Source organism: Carettochelys insculpta, chromosome 25, assembly GCF_033958435.1.
Source record: "Carettochelys insculpta isolate YL-2023 chromosome 25, ASM3395843v1, whole genome shotgun sequence".
NCBI lineage: Eukaryota > Metazoa > Chordata > Testudines > Carettochelyidae > Carettochelys > Carettochelys insculpta.
Window position 1 is genome coordinate 10,785,782 of NC_134161.1, and position 22,787 is coordinate 10,808,568.

The 22,787-nt window shown below is 53.9% G+C and overlaps 1 protein-coding gene across 3 annotated transcripts in view; it reads left to right on the forward strand.

The window, feature by feature from the left end:
• Window positions 1-22,787, forward strand: part of IGSF9B (immunoglobulin superfamily member 9B) — a 105,009-nt gene that overhangs the window by 26,863 nt on the left and 55,359 nt on the right. For all 3 annotated transcript variants that reach the window (XM_074976952.1, XM_074976953.1, XM_074976951.1), the window contains exons 2-7: window positions 215-412; window positions 2,940-3,086; window positions 9,721-9,872; window positions 13,630-13,747; window positions 17,802-17,943; window positions 18,308-18,453. In XM_074976952.1, the coding sequence (XP_074833053.1) occupies window positions 215-412; window positions 2,940-3,086; window positions 9,721-9,872; window positions 13,630-13,747; window positions 17,802-17,943; window positions 18,308-18,453 (903 nt within the window). The remainder of the gene's footprint in view (window positions 1-214; window positions 413-2,939; window positions 3,087-9,720; window positions 9,873-13,629; window positions 13,748-17,801; window positions 17,944-18,307; window positions 18,454-22,787) is intronic.

A 22,787-nucleotide genomic window follows, 5' to 3' on the forward strand; every position in this document is an offset into this window, starting at 1 on the left:
ACTAGCACCGTTCATCCCCAGCACCACAGGCCTCCATTTCTCAGCAGCCCTGCGGAGCGGTAGGCAGCTGAAATGCTTCGAGGACAGACCAGCGTTTTTCTAAACAAGGTGCCCAGTCCCTTGTGAACAAGTCGCCCTGTGTGCCCATGGGACTGGTGAGAGGCTGCTGGCAAGCAAAGCCACTGACTCAGCCCGGCTGCTTTTTTTCCCCCAGGTGCCCACAGCTCAAGGGAGGAACCCGAGTTTGTGACCGCTCGTGCTGGCGAGAGCGTGATCCTGGGATGCGACGTGATCCATCCGGTGACTGGGCAGCCCCCTCCCTATGTGGTGGAGTGGTTCAAATTTGGAGTCCCCATTCCAATCTTCATCAAGTTTGGGTTTTACCCTCCCCATGTGGACCCAGAGTATGCAGGTGAGTCTCCAAACCAGGGCCTTTTCTCTGAGCTTGCGCTTCCGCATCTTCCCTTGGAGCAACCAGCTTGCCCTGGGCTGAGGCTGAGGCACAGCGCCAGCTGTCTTTGGGGAGGGGTATTCCTGTGCGCTGTTTCCTGGCATGCTGACAGCGTGTGGAGCCTGCCCTCTGGAGCTCACTGCTCACCACATGATCGGATCCAGTCTGCTCCCTTCCAGCCAAATGTGTCTTTCCCCCTCTCCCTTTCGTTCCTTCCTCTCCACCCAGCTGGTTTTAATGAAGCGGCAGCATCGGGAAGCCAGCTGGGCTGCGTGGGATGAAAGGAGCCCAGTCAGCACAACCAAGGCCAGTCACCGCCGCTCCCTGGGAAGAGCAGAGCGCTGGGGCTGCTGCTTTTGGGGTCAGGAGCCCTGCTGGGTGCCCTCCGGAGACTCCGCTGCCACCACCTCTTTCCTTTCTGCAGCAAGGGGAGCTAGTTTGTCTGCTATGTCTTGCCCACACCGCTAGCTGTGCAGTTTGGGAGGGTGGGGCACCCCTTGGAGTAGGGTGGGGAGTTGAGGATGAATTGGGTGAGCGGGGCAGGACTGAGCCAGGAGGCGTTGGATCCAGAGGTCCCCAGGGTTCATAGCCAGGAGAGAGAGCTTGTGTTGCTCAGACACTGGGCCCCTGCAGCCGCTGAGGTGGTGTTGGGGTGTCTGGGAGCAGCAGGAGCTCCGCGCCTCTGGGCAGGAGAGAAACCGAGTCAGTGAGGAAACTGGCCTGAGCTGGTGGAGAGACTTACCCGAGGGGAGAGTGGGGAGCAAGTTGTCCACAGGAGGCCTCTGTAGGCTCCTCTACCCTGCACATCCCCATCACTGGCTTCTTCGGGGCTCATGCTATGTCCCTCCTGGGACTGCTGGGCCCTGTGGATCAGGGCAGGGAGGCACCTCGGAGATACAGTAGCAGCTGCCATCCCAGTGTGGGGGAGAGTTGGAGGCCCAGAAGGGGTCATCCCTGGCTGTGACCTGGCCCGGTTGTAGGGTGACTTGAGTGTAGCAGGTGTGCAAAGCCCTGGGGAGAGGAGCAATTAGGTTGCCTTAAATGCCCTGCCTATCCTCCCACGCCCAGCCCTGCCCAGCCTCCTGGGATGTGAGTGCTGATCTGTGGCACGTGGAGCTGTGTGGCCGTGCTGGGGGAGGAAGGATTGTGGTGGCTGGAGCAGGGGGTGGGCAAGGAAGATGCAGGCTGGGATCTGGGAAACCCAGTGCCTAGTGGGGTGGGTGCCCCTTGCAGGGTGCAGCACGGCTCCCGTGAGCTGGGGAGAGGAATGGGCCCGGCGAGCGCGTGCCTCCCTGGCATCCTGGGCAAGCCACCGCTTAGACCTGCAACGGTGGCCTGTGCATGGCACTCGGCAGGTGGGAGAGGAGGTACTGGCTGGGGAGGAGGGTGTGGTGGCCTCGGGCAGAGAGGTGCCTCTGTTCGTGCTGCGCTCTGCTGGGCGGAGGGGAAAAGTGTGTGCACCCAAGAGGGAAGGGGGAGTTTCAGATACCCCCACCAGGCCTGCGCTTCCAGTCAGTGCCATCATTTCAAGGTGGGACTTGGCCCAGGGCCCAGATTCCCAGCAGGCAGCGTGGCTTGGGCTCTGGCAGTCCCTGGAGGGCGTCCGGCCAGAAAGCTCGCTGGCGGCTTGCTCATGTGGTTCTCTTTTTCTGGCCGGGTAGAAAAGGATTCTGTCATGAGTGGCTGGGGTTTTCCTCCTCTTGCTGGCCAGTGATTCTGCCTTCACCTTCCCTGTTACACCAGCCAACAGGTTGCACCTGATCTGCATTTTGCTCTGCTGCGACTGGATGGGAGACTCTGGAACCTCTTCCTTGAGGCAGGGCTGCCTCGGAGCGGGAGCAGATTTGTGCCAGCAGGAGCTGGTGGAAGGGCTCCAGAGTGTCTCTTGGCGTGAACGCAGCCCTGGAGACACCCCTGGTGCGCATCAGTGCGAAGCAGAGCGAGTGCTGTTAATCCCGGCTGCGTGTCCTCGTGTGGCAGATCTTTGTCCCTTCTGAGACATGGGGCGAAGTGATGCATCCGCCAGGGCCTGACCTGGTCCCTTTAACCTTCTGTTGGCCCTACCAGTGTCTCCGACTCTGTGTGCCTCAGCCCCACCCTTGTTAGCATGAGGCTGATGATCAGCAGGGCCAGCCTGGTGGAGTGGATGGGCAAATGAGAATTTTCCAAAGTAGCTTCTAGTTCTAAAGGCCCCAGGTCCTGGGTGCCCGGCCTGAGACCCTGGGGCGGGTGGGTATCCGTAGCTGTCTTTGGAGCCAGCAGGTGCCGGGGTGTCTGGAAAATGGGCGGGCGATTCATTGTGCTGGGCCTCCACAACAAAAATCTGTGGCTCCTTTTATAGAAAGCTGGCTTCAGCGTGGGCTGGCCGCGGGTTCTCTCGGTGCTATCTGGGTAGCTGGCACGGGGCAAGGTGACTGCTGCAGGGCGGTTTTAGGGTCCTCTTTCCCAGTGAGCTCTGATCTCTCCCGGCTCTGTCTGTCTCCCCCAGGCCGTGCCAGCCTTCATGACAAGGCGTCCCTGCGCATCGAGCAGATTCGCTCTGAGGACCAGGGCTGGTACGAGTGCAAAGTGCTCATGCTGGATCAGCAGTACGACACCTTCCACAACGGCAGCTGGGTGCACCTCACAGTCAACGGTGAGTAGGAGAGCAGGGGTGGGGGCGGGGGGGGGTTTGCCCTGCTGTGTGTCTGGACAAACCTGCTCCTGGCACGAGACTGACCAGAGCCCCAAGAGACCAAATCCCTTTTGTCTGGTTTGTTCGCTAATGAAGTCTTTCCCTTTCACACAGGCATCTCCCTTGTATCTCTCTTGAAACTGCCATATAGGACCTTCCATCATCTCCGGCTTCCCCTGTCCCGCCTTCCAGGGAGAGCAGCCACCTGTCAGACACGGGCCTCGAGGCCCCATCTGCTGCTGTTCCTGAGACTACTCTCACAGCAGCCAAAACTGCAGCGGCTGGGGTCCGAGAATATCTCGGATGGAGACTTTGGGGTGGGGAGGGAGGAGTGGATCAGAGGAAGGAGGGGAGATGATGGAGGAGTAATGCCCGGAGGGCCTTCACGCCTTTCCCAGATGAAGTAAAGCCTCACAAAGACACCTGTAGAATAGGTCAAGTCTGCAAAGCGGAAGGAACCCTATATCCAGCACTGAAGTGCAGCCACCTCTGGAGTGGAACACGGCAGCTGTTTACCAGTACTGCTTGGACAGCTGTTGGGGAACTGAAGCAGAGTTTCATACTCCCAGCCAAACTGCAGAGGCAGATGGGGCAGTGGGATGTAATTCCATCAGGACACCAGCGCTGACACCCCTACACCTTCTCATGTTGACCAGAGCTCTTCAATGACCACAGTGCATCAGTCCGGCTCTGAGGGAAAAGCCCCATGTTGTCAGGTCTCCCACCCAGGTTCTGGCCCTGCCCTGCTCTGCTCAGCTCGAGGCAGGTTGTTACCTGCTCGTTGTGTGGTGACTGGGAATATGTGGGAAGGGGCCGGAAAGGAGGAAGGCCACTCTTGGATTGTCGTGGCCGAGGGCTAGACACAGTGCTGTCTGTTTAGGGTGCCGGCCCTGCTCTGGTATCTGAGTATTGTCCTGCCGTAGCTTCGCACCCCTGCTGTGAGCTAAGGAAGCTCAGCACCCCCCACGTGACAGGTGGGGACCCAGGGGATGAAGGGACTTGTCCAGGATAACGCAGGCTGTGTAGAGCATTGCGGGAAGTAAACCCATTACCCCACACGCTCTCTTCAGCTTTCCTCTGTGGGTCGTGGTGAGGCGGACAGGGACAGAGGCAGGCAGGAGCTGGGTCAGCATCACTCTACGCTGCTCTGTGGGGAAGCCAAGCCCAGCTGGGGGCAGGCCTAGCCTTCCACGCGGGCGCTCTGTGGCAGGATCCAGGGATCGTGAGCAGGACAAGTGTGGTTTGTGGCTTTCCGTGCATTTGGTACAGCTGCAAAGGGGGCGAGGGGCAGAGAAGGGCTGCAGGAGTACAGTCTGTGTAAACAAGAGGAAAACCAGCGAAGGTGAGACACTGGCACATGGCGGCTTCCCTCTCTGCCTTGGTCTCCCTCCTTTCGAGCACGCTCTTGTCCAATCCATCTCTCGGATGGGTTTGCTTTGTCCCCACCCAATAGCTGGGGGAAGGGGGGGCCAGGCCAGGGCTGGAGGTCTGCAAGCGAGGTGGGTTTTCGTCACTCTTTTTCTCACGAGTCGATCCGACGAGGAGGCGGCAGTGTCCCGCTGAGTGGATGGGGGAATCTGGATGCGTGGTTCCCAACCCTGCACCTGTAACCCGTGAACCTGCTGGCTGTGGTGTGATGTCACATGTCGTGGCACCAACACTTACAGGGAGAATAATGCGCCCACTCGGCTGCCTTAGCTAAGCGGCCCCCAGCTTTCGGCTCATGCAGTAGCTGCTCATCTACTAAACTCCAGAGGTCTGAAGTTCAAATCTGCCTGCAGACAGTTTTTCTCTTGCTAATACTCCTGCATTGCCTCCCTGCCCTCCTCCGTCAGGTGCACCGCATGCACAGGCATTACCCAAGCACTCCCCCAGCATGCAGCAGGGCACTGTTTCCAAACTGAGACACAGGAATCGGAGTCCCCCTGAAGGAGAGAGGAGCTGCCTGTGTAGAGATTGCCCTGAGACCTCGCCAACACACAAGTGGCACCTGTTGTGCTGACAATCACTTGAGCGGCACTTGTGGCATCGTGCCTGGGTGTGTGTCAGTCTGTTTGCACGTGGGGGGGTGGAGAGTGGGTGGTTGCTGATGTCACTTGGATTGGCTGCAAAGAGAGTTCGGTGTGTTTATGCAGAAGTTGCACCCATGCAGCTGAACTTAATTAAAACTGATTGTGGTTTGGTGGGTCCCATTTCCGTAGACCCACTCTGAGCCTGAGCCGAGACAGCACACTTGGAGTTTGACACGCGTTCTCTTGGGGGCATGTATAGGTGCTTGGTTTGGTTGCAGAGAGTGGGGCTGACAGCCTGCAAGTTGGAGCGCACAGCTCCTTCCTTGGGCTCCGTGCTTTCAACTGGAATAATACGCCAACCATTGAGACTGAGAATCTGACTGGGAAGAAAGGACTTGGATAAGCAATGTGCTTCCGTTCATTACTGTATTTAATTGGAGCCGGAGGGATCCCTGGGGAGCAAGGTAAAGAGGAAGTGGGGGAATGGGGATTACAGATTTGTGGTCTTCCTACTCGTGCCCGATAGCGCTTACTCGGTGACTAATTTCATTGGCTTCCACAGAACTTTAGATGGAGCATGTGTCAGAGGATCAGAATCTGGTCCTTTTTCGGCCCTGGCTTGTTCTGTATTCATTGCCAGAGTTCCTCTTTAAAAATCTCTGTCTCTCTCCTTCTGCTTGTGGTCTCTGAACTTGCGTGTAATGCCATGAGCAAGATGTTTGGGAACAGAATGTGCTGTATGACGCTGCGAGTGAAGATGGCTCCACCAGTGTGTGTTCTGGTGCAGCAGCGAGGCCCTGGCACAGGCTGAGCACCTGAGCAGGTGGATATCAGGGTGTGTTAAGCAACATGTATAAAAGAAACCCATCAAGAGCTTCCAGCCTTTGCCGTTGGTTGCAGGAGGTCAGGATTAGCAGTGCCAAGTGAGGGGAGGGGCGTTGCATTGTGCAATTAGCAGGGATAGGCTCAAAGTCTGTTTGTAAGACCCGTGTGGGAAGCCTTGCACTGGCATAGCAGGTAGTGCTATGGGTCAGGATTTACAGGGCTGGGCCGATCTGGCCATAGCTGTGGGATAATAGCTGGCCGTGCTGCAACTGGGATAAATGAGTACCCGCAGGAGCAAATAAGCTCGCACGTCTCCTGTGCAGTGATACTTTGCTTTGCCCTGCTGTAGCACTTCCCAGCCGAGAACTGCCAGTGCTTTGTTGGTGTTAGCTGGGTAAGCTTTGCACTGCCCTGGCGAGTTGGCCGGGGCCATCGAAGGGGGAGGCTTTTCCTACCTCTGGAGCCGGAGCAGGACAGCTGTTGAACAGTGCGCAGCAGCACTGCACTTCGATACGAAGGGCAAAAAGTAGAGAAGGCTGAAACGTCCCATTGCCAAGACGCTATCGGCTAGCAAGGAGCTGGCATTAACCCCTCCTCTTGGGATCCTTAAAGGCATGTGTGGGGCGATTTCACTGTTATATCTCTTCTGGAAGCTGAGGCTCCCAGCAGCAATGAGTGGGGGGAAAAGCTGCTTCTGTCTGATGAAACTCTTCGCTTGGGTTAAAAACCCCAGGTGTGTGCTCCTGTGGCAAGCAACATAGGGACCTCAGGACCTCAGTTTAATTTGCCTGTACCTCATCAAAGGGCAGAGCCTCCTTCTGGATCAGGATCCTGTGCCCTGGGAGCAATGTTGCTTTTAATTTTCTTTCCATCTATGGGTGGAATAAATTTGGTTACGTGCACCATGGCATGTGCATATGTGCACCATGTATAGAAGAAACATGTGCTGCCAGCTGCGGGCAGCTGTCCGCTAATGAGCTGTGTGGCCCCTGAATCTCTCCTGGGCAGCAAGAGAGGGGTGTGTGCGTGCGTGCCCATGACTTAAGGAGCATAGAAGGGAGAGCTGGCAGGTCCCTTTTGGGTCAAGGTGAGTTGTTGACACACTTCAAAGGTGAGCACTTCCTGTTCCACTCGCCCTTGGCTGATGCAGGATTGCTCCTTCCAATCCCTTCTCTGGTGCTTTGTCCAATCCAGTTCCCAGATATGGGGCTTCCCTTGGGGAGCCTGTTCCCCAGCCCCATAGAGCAGGAAGATCATAGTGATACTTGTGCCTGCATTTTCCTTTTCTTCTAATTTACTCTCCCTCCTCACCCCCAAACACGTCCGCTCTCCTCCCTCATTTGTGAAGGCCCTGGCAGGCCTGGTGACTTGGCTTCGGGCAGGAAGCGAGAGGAGTTTTGGACATAGGCAGGCATGTTTTCCAGGCCTCAGTAGGGAGCAATCCAGGATCCCAGCCGAGTTGAGATTGACTCAGTTATTAATTCAAGAAAGGGAGACTGAGTCACCAGGAAGCAGATGATCCAGACAGGACGGAGCTTTAATCAAAACAACTGTGCGCGCTTCCCCCTCTGCTGTACTTGTAAATCAGCCGAGTCCTTGCAGGGGCCGGTGAGGAGCGTAGGCTGAGGAGCATGTGTGGTGATGGAGCAGGCTGGAGCCTTGTGCTCTTTGTGAAGGGGGCCCTGCAGTGGCTGTGGTTGTGACCTCTGGGGAAGGGCTTGCCTCCTGCACCAGTGTTCCCTCTCGCTCGTTCCACTGTGTGGAATAAATTTTATCAGCACTGAGGGACGTGGACCACCAGGCAGAACACATGTTGCAGTCTGTGGGTGGTCTGCTAATGCTCCGGACAGTATTTGAATCTCTCCTGGGTGGCTGCCCAAGCGCGTTGCTTACAGGAAACGCTTTCCTGCACCCCCTTTTTAGAGACACTTCCCCTCTGTCCCAGCGCAGCTCTAGGCCTGTGGGTAGGGGGTTGGCGTGTCTGTGGATGCTGTACATGTGTGTGGAGAGCCTGGTGGATGTGCTTCCCTGAAGACTTTTGTGCTGTCCATGTGCGTGCAGTAGTGCAGGGGATGTGTGTACTTAGGAATGGCTCTTGCAAGCTGTGTTGACACCAGAAGCGGTTGCGGGACCTTCCCCGCAGTATCAGCCATAGGGCCGGATTCCCTCCTGCTTCCTCTCCTGCGCGGAACACTTGCTGCCTTCCTATGGCACAGGGCAATTCTTCCTTCCCCTTGGTATGGCTCCTTCCCGTGGGACTCTTCCCCAGCCTCTCCCCTTCCAGGGGTGAAGCCACGAGCCTTGGAAATGTGCAGGGACAAGTGACCCCTTCCCCTCCCTTGCAGGTCTGTGTTTTGAGGAGATCCTTCCCTCTTTCTTTCCCCACTAGTGCCCCGCAAAGGGGGCACATCTGAGTACCCTGGAGTTTTGTGCTGGCTGTGTGCGCGGTGGCCCCAGGAACTTGTGTTGCACTGTCTTCTGTACAGTGCTGAGCACAGAGGGGTGGGGGTGGGAATTTCATAACAGAAATAATCATCCTAATCCTCTAGGCCAGGCTGTACAGCATAAGCGGACGTCTCTTAAATGGAGGGTTTTACTCCGTCTGGAGCACGTTAGCTCACTGAGTTTTCTTCAGGAAAAAATAACGATTTGGGGGGAAACCACATCTCCTCCTTTTCAGCTTAGATAAACTTGCCAACGTGTCTCTCGAGAAAGTGGGATTTAAGCACTCCTGATAATTAGGGGCGTGCTGTGATGCTGCCAGCCTCTTGAATGGGAAGGAGACTTGCTCTCTGCAGTGCAGTGTTTTCATGTGTTGTGACAGGAGCAAGTTAATGCATAATGGGAAAAGGAGCTGGAACGGTAAATGGGGTGGCACCCATACTGGCAGGAAGGAGCTGGGGCTCTAGCACTAATCACGGACGTGGAGCCGGTCTCATTCCCTTGCTGTGCCTGTTGTCTGCTTCGCAGGGGGTTGGGCTGCTTCAGCAGTTAGGTCAGTGCTTCCAAGAGTGGGCTCCATTTGAGTGTCGTCATCATCTCTGCTGGGGGTGATGCCCAGACAGGCTAAGCTCCCCCACATCCTTGAACAGGCAGCAGAAAGGAGCGACAGGTGCTCAGCAACATTCCCTCCAGTTTTTTCCATCTACATGCAGAATAAATTTCTGTGCACACTGAGGCCTGTGTGAATGTGCACCAGCAAAAGAACCCAAAAAACCTCGTTTGCCGACGCTCTGCTAATCTGCTAGGTGGTGTTTGAATTTCCCCCAGGTGGCTGCTCACAGGGAACAGTGGTGCCCAATGCCTTTGAACACAATCCTGACTAAGAACAGTTATTTGAAATTGGTGGCTGGATTTTTTTTTTTTTTTTGATTGGCAAATGTTGGCCTTGCTGTTGTTGCCTTGTGCCGAGACCCTCTGATGGAGGGAGCACTGGACCGGCTAGGGATGGCTGTTACTTAATAGGGACAGGAGACTCCCGGCTGGTTTTGTGCTTTTATTCTGAACTTCCAACCAGGGTAACTGACTGGATTCAGCGCGTGCAGCTGAGTCACCTGCCGTCTTTGGCTTCAGCTGACTGACTCGTTCCAAAGGTTTCAGTCTGGGGCTGCTGGCCGCAGTGTGTCGGCACTGCGGGAAGGCCACATGTAAGCCTAACATCCCAGCTAGCTCGATGCGCAGCATGTGGCCGTGATCTGTTGACTGATGGTGTGGTGTTCTGCAGAACGCAGCATTGTCTGTCTGTGTCTCCCCTGCAGCTCCCCCAACCTTCACGGAAACTCCCCCCCAGTACGTCGAGGCGAAGGAGGGCAGCAGCATCACCCTGACCTGCATGGCTTTTGGGAACCCCAAACCCATTGTCACCTGGCTGAGAGAGGGGAACCTGATCAGCGCCAGTGGGAAATACCAGGTAAGTGCATGGCCTGGCTTGCTGCTGTAAATGATGACCACTGACTCCTCTGGAGCAGTGTTTCCCATGGAACCCTTTTAAACTTGAAGGAATGTTGCAGGATCCCGTTCCCAGGCTCTACGCCCCACTTGGCCCCCAAACCTGCCCTCCGTCTCCAGCCTTTGCCTGCCTCAGACCCCAATCTACCCTCTTATCCCCAAGGCTTACACCCCCCATCCCCAGGCTGAACCCCTCTCAGCCTCAAACCTGTCCCCCCATCCCCAGGCTTAACCCACCTCAGCCCCAAACCAGCCCCCGGGACTAACCCTTCTGTGGTGCTGGCTGGGGAGCCTACACCAGGTGGCCACATGCGCCCAGCAGAAGGAAGGCTGGCATGGAGGTGTTCTGCTGGTGGGGGTGAGCCGAGGTGCACCCGCTGGAGGGTGTGGCCGCTTGGGTAGCGGGGTGAGTGAGGGGCTCTCTGCCCCAAATAATAGACCTACATTCAATTGGTTTAATGGCCAGATCCCTCCTGCCACACTGCCGTCTGTTGTACCAATTCAGTTTAGTTGTCCTGTTGGGGTGGAGGCAGCGCAGGGAAACACAGAGGAGTCAGCTGTTGTAATGGAATTTTCTCATGGAGCCGGGTTCCGTAGAACCCCATTTGGGAAACACTGTTCTGGAGGACCAGTTGGGTGTGTCATGACTGCAGTGAGTTTGCATGGGCTCAGCCTCAGTGCCAAGGAAGCGCCTTCCTACATAAGACTCGTGGCTCCGTCTGCTGGGGGCTGAGGGAGAAGGCTGCCCTTGCTCTCCTGAGAGATGCTCTCAAGGTCAGATTGGGCTCCAGCTGTACAGAAGATCCCAGAAGGAAGCAAAGCCAAGGCCTCTTCAGGAGGGTTATGGTTGCTGCTGAAACAGCCGGTGGCTCGAGCTGTTTGTGCTGCCTTAGCATTTCCCTCCACCTGCCTCAGTTGTTTCCTGGCTGCCTTTTGAGACTCAGTTTCTCCTGTCTGTGGCATGCAGGTGTCCGCAACGGACCCACGTGCCCTCATGTCCCCTTGCAATGACTTTCTCCTGCCGGCCAGGGCCCTGTAAAGTGGGGCTGCTACACCCTGCCTGCCACACATGCACCTGCTTTTCTGGCTTTTTTTTTTTCCTGAACCCTCTCACCAGGCTCTGCTCTTTCCCATCATCCTTCTGGCCACCCAGAAGGGGCCAGGCACTCGAGAGCTTCCTGGGCCTCTTGGAGGTTTCTCTGCATATGAGAGGCCTTGCAGAATGGAGCTCATGGGAACTGTTTGGGTTTCCTTCCCCCAGGGTGGGGTCACAGGAGGTCCTTGGGAAACCCACTGTGGCTGGACACTCCCGGCCTGATCCTTCACTTGTTACCTTGCTGTGAATCAGGAGTAACTCCTTGGTGTGGGAGAGAGGAGAGCCAGGCCCTTTGCCCTTATTTATCTGGGATCGAGGATTTGGCTGGGGCCAGGCAAATACTGGATCCAGCAATATATTTGTGCATTGCCACAGCCTGCTCAGTGTCTCTGTCTCCTCTCCCCTCTCCTTTTGTGTCCCAGTTCCCTATAAAATGGGGGTTAGAGATCCGGAGTGTGTGGAAATGTAGGGGGGCAGTCACTGGGACCTCAGCTCAGCCCTCCAAGCCTGCCCACTCTGTCCTGAGGCACCACCCCTGCCCTGCAGTCCTGACTGTGTTGTTGCTGCTTCATCTCTCCCCTCAGTGCTGACTTTTCCTTCCTGGGCCAGGCGTGGCTCTGATCTCCATGCAAGGGCTGGAGGTGCGAGTCCCTTCTGAACCTGCTCTGGGGGAGGGGACCGGCTGCCCTGGTCTGAAACCCAGGCTCTGATGCACTGCAAGGCCTGTCCCAGCCGCGGGTGCCATGTAGTTCTGTGCTCACTGCGGGGAGGCGTGGGCCAAGCCCGTTGGGAGCAGACTTGGCTCGTGCAGCGTGTGGATTTTGGGCCACTTTCCATGCCCTTGTGGCCAGGGTGGGATTTCGGGCCGTGCGTGGACTGCTGGTGGGGAAGGGTGCACGTTTGCTGCGGGGGGGGGTTCCCTTGACTGAACAGGAGGAACTAGGAAGATTTCTTCCCTTCCCCTCATCACTTCCACCCTTTAGGAGATCCCGGGTGTCTCCCTGGAAGCCTCTGAGCTGCAGCCCAGCCAGGGTTTCCATACCGCTGTAATTGGCAAATCAGGCATTGGAATCAGCACAGGCACTAATGAGCGTCATTAGGAATAATTTGTTACTAATGGAAAGAAAAGGATGAGCTAGAATAAGCTTTGGGGCGGGGGCTTGGATGGGTGGGGTGATTTCTCTGGGTCACTTCCCTCCCATCCTCCTGCATAGCCATATCCGTCCTCTGCTGATTCCCCAGTGTCCAGAGGGAGGTGCCCTTGATGGGGAACCCACCACTCACCCTGCAGCCCACTGGCCCCAGGCCTCTGCTATCAGGCTAAGCCAGGCTAAGGAGGAGAGCGGGGAACTGAGCAGGTCTGATCATGCTCTCTCCAACATTGTCAATTGCATGGCAGCCCTGTGGGACAGGTTCCCGCTAATGTGCCTGCCTGGAGGAAGAAGGGGAGGGTGGGCAGTTGAAAGGGGCTGCTTGGGCATGCATGTGTGTGAGTGAGAGATCGTGTCACATCTCACCCCCTGCTGAGCACTCCAGCGGTTCCTCCGTCCGCAGTCTCTCACGTGCTTGCTGTAATGCGGGGGAATGTGTGGAGGGCTGGAGCAGCTCTCACCCTGAGGTGGAGGTGAGGAGGGAGGGGAGGGCAGGAGGCGGTGGTGGTACCACCTGGGGAGAATGCCATTGACTCCAGTGAGCGTCAAGCAGAGGCAGCAGCTGCTGAAAGGGAAGGAGTCCGTGGCTGGCGTACAGCAGCTCGGGTCCCAGTGTTAGTCAGGCAGGGGCTTGCTGGCCCAGATGCTCTGCAGTGGAGTGACACCAGCGGAGAGCTTGGCCCCTTGGGGATTTGTAATGGCCCTGGAGGCTGACAGTGTGTGACTCCCTGTGGCCAGCGCAGCACCAATGGGTCACTCAAGCTTGGTCCTGAGGAGACCATCTCTGGGAATGAGAGGCCAGCCTGCCTGGAGACAGCATGGCCCAAGGGTTAGGGCAGGAGGCTGGGAGTCGGGCGTGTTTCCCAGATCGGTCTGCATCCCAGTGTGGCCTGGAACAAGTCCCTGGGCCTCAGCTTCCAGAGCAGTAACACGGCGGGGGTGATGCACAGCGCTTTGCGGGTGGCCGTATGGAAAGCCCAACGGACGCATTCTGGCTGACGTGTTCTCGGCCTCCTTCAGCTGGGGCAGCCCGGCATGGCAGGCCTCTAAGCTGGTGCTGCGACAGTCTGGCGTTGGCGTGGCAGATGGGAAGGACTCACTGCCGTGGCGTCAGAGGACCTGCTGTGAACAGGTGCAGGACAGTAGTGTGTTGGGCTCTTCCGATGCCCTAAGGAGAGGGGAGCTGGCCATGCTGACATTTCTTGGGGTGAGAACCTAGGCCCCGAGCTCTCTCTGTGCTGCTCTGTCCACAGACCCTCACTCAGCCCTTACCCAGGCCTGGCCTCCTGCGACCTCTCCTCACCAGTGCATTGCCGAAGGCAGGGGGATTGGCAAGAGACGACCCGGAGCAGCCGGCAGCGCATGCATGCATGAGTTTGCCTGGTTTCCGACATGAGGCTCTTGGATGGGGATAGGTGCCGTGAATGGGCCTTACCCCGTGTGCTGACGTGTCTCCCTTCTGCTTGGTCCAGGTGAGCGATGGGAGTCTGACTGTGGTAGCGATAAGTCGGGAAGACAGAGGCGCCTACACATGCCGGGCTTACAGCATCCAGGGGGAGGCGATGCACACCACTCGCCTGCTCGTACAAGGTAATTCCCCTCCCGGGATTCCGAGCGCCGTGCCTCAGCCGCACTGAACCGTGCAATGAGGGCATCTCCAGGCAGCGGGTTGGGAATGGAGAGCCCTTAGAACTGGCACTCGAGAGCCTTGTCAGTTACTGACAGGCTACAGGACTTATGGGAGTTTAAAGGAGCCAGTCACATGCTGCCAGGGAAAGCCCATCCATCAGTATGGCTTGTAGCCACTGATTGCTTTCAGCTGCCTGTTGCTGATACAGACAGATTCTGGTGGTAGCGTGGGATTTTCTTTTTTTTCTTTCCTTGGAGGCTGAAGACTAATGTAGCAGCCAGTAAGAGCACAGGGTTTTGTTCCTGGCTTTGCATTGGCCTTTTAAATGTATTCCAAGTGATCCAATGCACAACAGCATGAGCTAGTGGTTAGAGCAGGGGATTGGGAGTGGAGATTTCTGGGTTTTATTCCAGGTTCTCCCTAACAAGTACAAGTAGTGCTCTCCCAGCTTTGCTATCCTATGTGCATTGGGGGTGGCAAAGCAAGTTAATGTTTATAAAGTGCCTCGAGATCCTATGCCTAAAACTCCGTGGAAATGGTCTGAGCCCTGCTGGTGAAAATGGCAGTAGAAGAGCCGGGTATTATCATCCCATGCAGTCTGTTATGTTATGATCTTGCAGTAATGCCTAAGGTGCACAGGCAGGTTGAGCCTTCTCGTGCTAGGTGCAGTACATACACAAGAGCCCCTACTCTGCTGTCGAGGCCTGTATGGCATAAGGGGAAGGGAATGTGCCGCTCTTGTGTCGGGATGGAGTTGGCCTGTTGTTTGGCCCATGCAGAGAGATGTGGCCTGCTCCCAACCTTCCATTAAAAATGCCATCAATAAATAAACAAGGAAATGGAAGCCCAAACCCCAGATGCTTAAATAACATTGAAGGCTGCCAGTTTGACTGATCAAAGCAAGGCAGGCAAAGAAAGAGCTCATGCACCTTCCTACACCTTTGACAAGAGCCTCGCGGCAGGAGGACAGGGCTGTTGGCTGCATCAGGAACCTGTGATGGGCCTTGAGGGCACATGCTGTGGTGCATACACCCATGTCTTCCCTCCTTTTACTCAGCGGGTGTCCTCTGAACTATCCTGTGGCACAGGGCTGCCCTGCCGCTGTCCCAGACTCTCTGGGGAGGCAGTTAAGTGAATTTGGCTCTGGGGCTGAGCACCAGGAAGCTGTAGTTCGTGGTGCTATCACTCGCTCCCTGTGTGATAAATAAAATGTTAGGTACATATTTAACAGGATGATCGAGATGAAGCGTGGTTCTGCTATGAGGGCAGGGGACTGGACTTGATGATCTCTGATACCAGGCTCTTCTGTTGCCTTCCAGTTCTAGTGTTCTGTGACCTTGGGAAGGTCACATCTCTCTGTGCCTCAGTTTCCCTGCTTTTAAAATGGGGAAAATGACACTTGCCTACTTTTCTAAATGGCTTTCAGGCCTCTGGAGAAGCATGGTGTGGGGAGGAGGTGATGACGTTAGGAGTGTCTTAAGTGGTCAACGTGTTCGGAAACTGGGTTTATTAGGCTTGATGGTGTCAAAGTTAGGACTGCCCCGCAAATATTCGTTTGATGGCAACCTGCAACTTGGCCAGAAATTACACAACACTCCCACAATTCTGCAGCATTGGTCATTTGGCTTCGCAGAAAGCGGGGGTGTTAATTTTGGTGGAGCATGTGACATAACTCTGCTTGTGACTTAGAACAAGCCTCCTTGTTTATGGGGGGAGCAGCTGGTGCCACCCACATTCCGTTTTCGACTTTGTGCAGTGCCTTGTTTGTTATGTCAGGCCAGCCAGGCTTCTAGGCATTTCAGTAGCTGCACGTTACCTCTGCTGAAATGGGGCTCTTTGAAGCCCATTGCTGGGGGTCCATGCTGAGCAGGCTGGTCATGTGGGGCTTGCTTTCGCATTTACAGCTGTTAGAATTGCATTAGAAGAAGCTGAAGATAAATACTTCTGTTTCCAGAAGCAGTTGCTGTCGTTGCCAGAGGGATGTCATGTGATCACCAGTAAATGAGACGAGCCATTCCCGTGTGCAGTCACGGCTCTGACATCCACGAGACAATTCCCCCTTAGGCTGTGATCCACAGGTTGAAAATGCTTGTGAGCCCCCATTTCAGTCCTCGACTCCCTGGTCTGGGGAGATGTGGAATCCCACAGCAACACAGGAATCATTTCCCTGGCGGCTCCAAATGCTTTCTTTATTAATAGCGGCTGGGCTGGCACCGTGGAGGAGCCCAGAGTCCCCTTTGGACTTCACGCACACGCGTGTGCCTACGTGGCAAACATCTGCTGTGTTAGCACCTAACAGTTCTGCATCCCATTTATATTACAGCAAAATCCACTTGATTGGGATACCCCAGTGGATGGCCTGTCTTTTTGATGAAGCAGCTGTCCTGATTAACAGAGAGGCTCTGATGATTTATTTTTTAAGGAAGCGTGGGAAGGCTTGCCAAAAGTCAGAAAATGCTGTGCAGAGTAAAATTGGCACCTGCTGGGTCTCGTCTTCATTGCAACCCTGCTTCCTTGCACTGTATAAACCTTTGATTTGGTCAACTTCTGCCTCAGGATAAGGGAATTTACCACTTCATGCCTATGGAAGCACTTAACGCTCTGTATTTGCATGCTCGTTTCAGTCTTCAAAGCGCTTTGCAGACATTAATGAAGTAATTCGTCTCGTGTTCCTGGCCCGTTACTGCTGTCCTGCTGTGTGGGTTTTTTCCCCTTTAAAAACCCCACGGGCCATATCTACACATGGCAAATAGCTCCTGTTAAGAAATGTTAGCTGTTGCAGATAAGGAGAAGTTGTTCATCTGGTTATGGTTGCTTCCTCCCAGCGTGCATAGGTAGTTAATGGGTGGAGGAGGGAATGTGAGAGGAAGTGAGGTGCCCACGGTCAACTGGGAAACTCGGTGCAAAACTGGAAAGGAATCTAAGCTTGAGGCCCGGGCATACTCTAACCACTAGACAGCACATCCTCCCAGAGCAAGAAATAAAACCCAGGTGCCCTGATTCCTGGGCTTCACTGTGAGTAACAGTCTTCCACCACAGGTGGTGTTAAAACCCCCTGTGCTGGTTCCTGGAAAGAGGGTGAAGGAGAATCGATACGCAGGGCTGAGCTCTGCAAGCAGAGAGAGGAACAGAGGGTTCGGTGTGAGTTGCATTGGTGCAGTTGGCCTGGGGACCGTAGGAGGACAGGTACTAGCCTGGATGACATTGGCAGCGCGTTCTTTGTTAAGCTGTCTGTAGTCCCTGCTTCCTCCCCCTTCCGTTCCTTTCCCTTTGCCCCGCTGAAGGGGATCTCAGAGACTGAATATTGAGCATCTGTTTCATGCGCTGAGCTCTTCCTGTGGGACTGATTAAAACCGCCCTTTCAGGGAGGCGGGAGGACACCGGAGACCAGCTAGCTGGAAGCTCTGTCCTCCATTCTAGACCAAGGTCAGAGCTTATGCTGCACTGGAGCCTAACCCTATTCTGGTCCCCACTGCCAACCCCTCTGCCCCTTGCTGTGACTGCATGAACCTCTTACAGCACTCCCTGCATGCATTAAAGTGACAGAGCCCTCTGCTGGGATAGGGCTGGGAACCAGTGTTCCCCGTAAGCTGAGCGCTTGGCTGGCCACTCAGCAGAAATTCAGATGCTGCCCAGCTGGTTAGCAGAGCACCCGCAGCCAGCAGCGTGTTTTTTTTTTTTTCTACTGGTGCACATAACAAAATTGATTCTTCCCATGGGTGGAAAAAAATTAGAAGGGATGCTGCTGGGCACCCATTAATGCTGTCTGGCAGAGGGGGCTGGGCTCCTCAGAGTTGCCCCGGTCTGAAGGACTTGAATCTGCAAACGGGTTCTGTTTTGGCAGAGACTCTTGGTTGAAGGCCTGTCCTGTAGTAGCCAGGCCCATTGTACACACAGAGGGGCTTGCTGGTGTTTGCACCGTGTGGGTGGGGGACAGAGCTGCTGCCTCTTCCCTGCTCGTGGCCAAGGCTTTTCAGCTGCTGAGGTAACTGGTTTTCGCTTGTTCTCCTGCAGGACCCCCCTTCATCGTTTCCCCTCCAGAGAACATCACCGTCAACATCTCCCAGGATGCCCTGCTCACCTGCCAGGCTGAGGCGTACCCAGGGAACATGACCTACACCTGGTACTGGGAGGAGCAGAATGTCTACTTCAAGAAGTAAGCTCGACCCCGGCTCTTGGCCCACTCAGTCCACTCTGGGAAGAGAATCTCCCCTTGGAGGGCTTTGTTCTCTGGCTTTCAAGAGGGGGGTGGGGCGCAGCTCTCTCAGATCTCAGCGGGATGCTCAGCTGCACCCCTCTGCCTCACCCTGGGCCATTGCACCCATCCAGGCATTGCTCTGCTGCACTGGGGCTCGCTCTGTCTGCCTCCCCACCCACCTCCGGTGGCTGCTTCTGAATTCTGCTCCCTTTGCTCTCTGAGGGGAACTCGTGCCAAGTCCTCGTTCTAGGTTTTTCCCCCTCCCCACCTTTTCTCTTCTGTTCTCTCATCCACCCACCTCCCCCCTCCGTCCCCCCCACAGTGACCTGAAGCTGAGGGTCCGGATCCTGATTGACGGAACGCTGATCATCTTCCGTGTCAAACCCGACGATGCTGGAAAATACACTTGCATTCCCAGCAACAGTCTCGGCCGCTCACCCTCCGCCTCTGCCTACCTGACAGTGCAATGTGAGTGAAGCCAGTGGGGCAGGGAGGCCTGTGGGATCTGTGGGCCGTACCCTGCAGTGTGAAGGAGATGGCATCCATTGTTCTTTCCCGATGTAACTTTTAGGGGGGGCTGTGATGTGACTGACAGACAGAGGGCGGTGGAGGAGACTCCAGTCACACTAGCTTCCTGGGTCTAATGAGAAGAGGCTGGCTGGCACAGTCACTGGCTTCATTACCTTGTTGAATGCAATGGTACTTGGCATTTGCCATACTGAATCAGATAGTTGATGCATCAAGTGCAGTAGGATGTCAGTGGCTGATGCTTCTGAGGAAGATGAAGGACCAATTCCTAGCAAACAGCTTGATGCCCTGCAGGGATGTTAGGAATATTCCCTTGCTTAGCTGCCCATCAATGTGGGAAGCATTTTCCAACCCCCTGTCCCCATGTGCTCTGAAGTGTAAAGTTTGACCCATCTTCATCGCGGAGTTTTCCCACTCGAACCAAAGGCAAGGAAATGCTTGCATAAGCTCACCTATAAAGTGCCCCAAGACTTGTCTGCAGGATCCTCAGATCCTGATTCACTACTTCCTTGCAACTTGTCTGGGCATTTGTTCCCATTGCAAAGTGGCACTCAAATAATACCAGATCAGAAGGTTAGAGGTTGTGCCTACTCTGTGCTAGTATAAATGAGTGGATCTCAACCAGTGGTACGTGTACCTCAGGAGGGTGGTACTCAGAGCTCTTGCAGAGGGTACATTAACTCAGTGTTTCTCAAACTTCTTTTATGAATAAAAAAATTGGACTTATTTTATGTTCCTTTTGTTGTTCTATTTATCCTTTTTTGCACAGTCATATGTCGGCGGGCAAGTTTATTGCCTGGGCAATTTCTTCCAACCAACCAGTTATAATTAAGTTGCTTAAACAATTGTGTCGCAGTGGTAGAAAAATAAGTTGTGTTTCTAAGAGCCTGTAGTTAATGGGGGTACTAATACTTTTTTTTTAAAGGGGTAGTTTTATTGAGGGGAAAAAAAAAAGGTTGAGAAACACTAGTCTAAATGATGGTACAGTCCAGCAGTGATTTGGGGCACTGCTATTTTTGGTGGCTGGGAGCAAGTGAGCGAGAGTGTAGAACGCCATTGCAAATGTCTGTCATGGGCAGTGCTATGTAGATGTGATTTATTGGGGTCCGATATGATGGTGAAGGGCATTACTGAAAGCCTCAGGCTGACGGTTGCACTCCTCTTAACGTGTCTAGGTGCAAAGATTGCTGTTGGTTCCAAATTCTCCAGCCTTTCAAAATGCCATCCAAGGTATTGGACATGATAGCTGATGGATATGAAAGCTAATAATAGTGTGTCTCGATGAGTTGTATTCAGTCTCGTTCTGCGTGGGAAGTAGGGCTGTGACACATCCTGTCAAGTGTGTGCTTATATTTTTATGTATGTTTATAACAACCTGTTAATACTGCCTTGTCTTCCGGGTGGGTTGGCATCCTGAAAATAATACACACAAAGTAGTAATTGACCTAAACAAATCAGAGAGAGAAACTGGGCAAGGACTGTTTCTCCCGGTGACTTCACAGGCTTCCCCGTTTATGGCATTTGATGCTAATGATCCCTATGTCTGGGGCATACGAGAGTGATGTTCAAGGTAGGGATGGAGAACTGGCCTGGGACTCAGGAGGCCTGGGTGCTATTCCCAGCTTGGCCCCGGTGAACTGGGCAACCTTGGGCAAGTCTGTTTGCTTCTCAGTGCCTCAGTTTCCCTATCAGCAAAATGGGATGAGTGGTACTGACCTCCTGTGTGAATGGTTTTGAGATGCGCTGATGAAAAGGGTGGTCAGTTATTGCGTTGATTTGCCTTGCTACTGTAGAAGACTGTGGCCCTTTATTTTACAAGGCCAAGCAAACCTGTGGGCCTAAGACTTTCCCTTGAAGGCTAATAGACTCAGGATGCGGATAAACATATGCTAAGTAAATGTACGCTAAGGAGTTGCCTTTGGCTGGCAGACCTCAGTCAATGCCTTCTCTTGTGTATGAACTCATGGAGAAGCAAGGTCCAGAGCGGGGGAATTGTCCCTAGGAAGTTCCCTATCTGAAAGGGTGAACGTTTAGGGACCCCTTGCAGAGGCATCTGGGCTGACCTCGGCTTTTGGGGGAGGGTATGTAGCAGCACAACTTCAGCTCTATCCTGCCAGGGATGCAAACCTCACTGCAAGGCTCCTAGCTATCAGAAACAGCCCTGGAGAGCAGGCCTCAGGTTCGCGCACACTTTTTTTTTTTTTTCCCTTTCAAAGGGGTCTTAGAGATGCAAACTTACACTTTGTCATTTAAAGTTTCCAGGTGAGCTCAGCGTCTCTTCAGAACAAGTCGGTTCCTTGGTTGGAATAAACTCCTCTGCTTTTCCCCTCTTTCTGGGCTCTTGCTCTGTGAGCCAGAATTCTAACCTGGGTCAGTTTTCTTCCATTTAGAAGTAGCGGGTTTTTTTCTTTGGAAGTAAATTGAGCGCTGGTAAAAGCTGTCAAATGGGCAGCGCCAGATGTGTTTCTCCCTTCACCGCTACCCAGGCGGGGTGGGACAGTGTCAGCACAAACATCCCATATGTTGCTCAGTTAGGGTATGTCTCCATGGCAAAGTTATTTCAAAGTAACAAACACTGTTTCGGAAGAACATAGTGAGCGCTTATACAACACAACCACTGTTTGGAAATCATTTCACAGTAGCAGTTGGCTTGTTTGGAAACTGCTAAACCTCATTCCCCGGGGAAAGCTCGCATTTTGTAATAGGGGATGTGTAGACAGGGAACAGAGACGATTGTGAAACAAACTATTCTGGAACATCTTATTTTGAAATAAAACTGCTGTGTCAACATATTATTTTGGATTAGAGCCCCTGGAAGCAGCGCTGCCAGGGGCTCTAATCCGAATTAGGCTTCATTGTGTATGGACACACTATTTCAGAATAAGTGTTGCTTATTCTGGGAATTCCCTGTAGTATGAAGGTGATAAACCAGAATAGCTTATTATGGAATAACAACTCCAGGATAAGATATTCTGGAGTACTTCTGTAGTGTAGATGTAGCCTTAGAAAGAGTTTCATCTGTTGTCTGGAAGGATCGAGTTTAGGATTGGTGGGAAATTAGGTAGGGAATTTGGTCTCCTCAGCCGGTTAAGTCCTTCACCTCTTTAAGATTCCTCAACAAGAGGAGTGGGGTGGGCAGTTAGGGTGGTGGTTGCTCTGAGGTGATGGGTCCTTGGTCGAACTCTGGACCAAAACCAACTTGTTTTATATTAGTTCCCATTGCAGCTGTCAGATGGTAACAGCTTTTGGTGGTTACTAAGCCAGGCTGGATTTCAGCCAGTGACCTAGAAGTGAAAGGCTCCATAGCCCATTTCTGATCCCTTGAGATCTGCGGTCTTGTTGATTGCATTTTCTAAGACGTGATATTAAATGGGGGTGGGGTGAGGGGGTGGGTAAACCAAGTTCCCTATGATAACCTACTTTCCAATCTGGGTTACGGTGCCACTACCACAGTCACGTGACCTTGGTGACTCATGGCTGGATGTTAGCAGCTTGGAGAGAGTGACTGCACTTTAAAATATTGGACAGTGAGTGTGGAGCTAAAAACACTGTGGGCAGCCCCATATTGCCCTGTTTCAGGTGTGTCCACCCAGAATCCCACAAATATCAGAGCAGTGTGGCCACAGAGCCCAGCCAAACAGCAATGTGCTGCTAGTTTAGTTTCCAGCCTTGCGTGTCGCTGCAATCTTTGTTTTCTAATCCAGACGTGGAAGAAGGAAAATAGAGGAAAAACGTCCCTAAACCTTGACCAACAACAATTCATTCTTCACGGTTTGTGTTTCCATTAAGCCCAGCTCCGGGCAGTTCCTGACAATGGCAGGACCATGCTGCCATCATTCTGCGCTTTTTGCCATGGGGAAAGCAGACGCCTTCTAACAGGATTTTTTTTTTTTTTTTTTTTTCCCCCTTTCTCTCTAAAGCTTCAGGGATGGGGTAGACAGGAGCTGGAAGCTAATCAGGTGATTGGGTTGCTAGACCGGCAAAAGGAAGAGGGGGAAAAATGATATTCATCATTGCAGGTACTGTGGGTGGGAGTGAGCTGTAGCTAAGTAGCACCAGGGATCTTGGGTCGGGGAATCACGTGGGTGACTTTTGCTCCATCCTCTTTTCAGGGGGAACTCCTTTTCCTTCCAGGGGCTTCCATTTAAGGGGCACTTTGCTCAGGCTTCTCTCTCTACCCCCTTAAACAGGGGTGTTGTGACCAGTGTTCCCTGTAAGCTGAGCACTAGGGCAGCTGCCCAGGAGAGATTCGAATGCTACCCAGCTGATCAGTC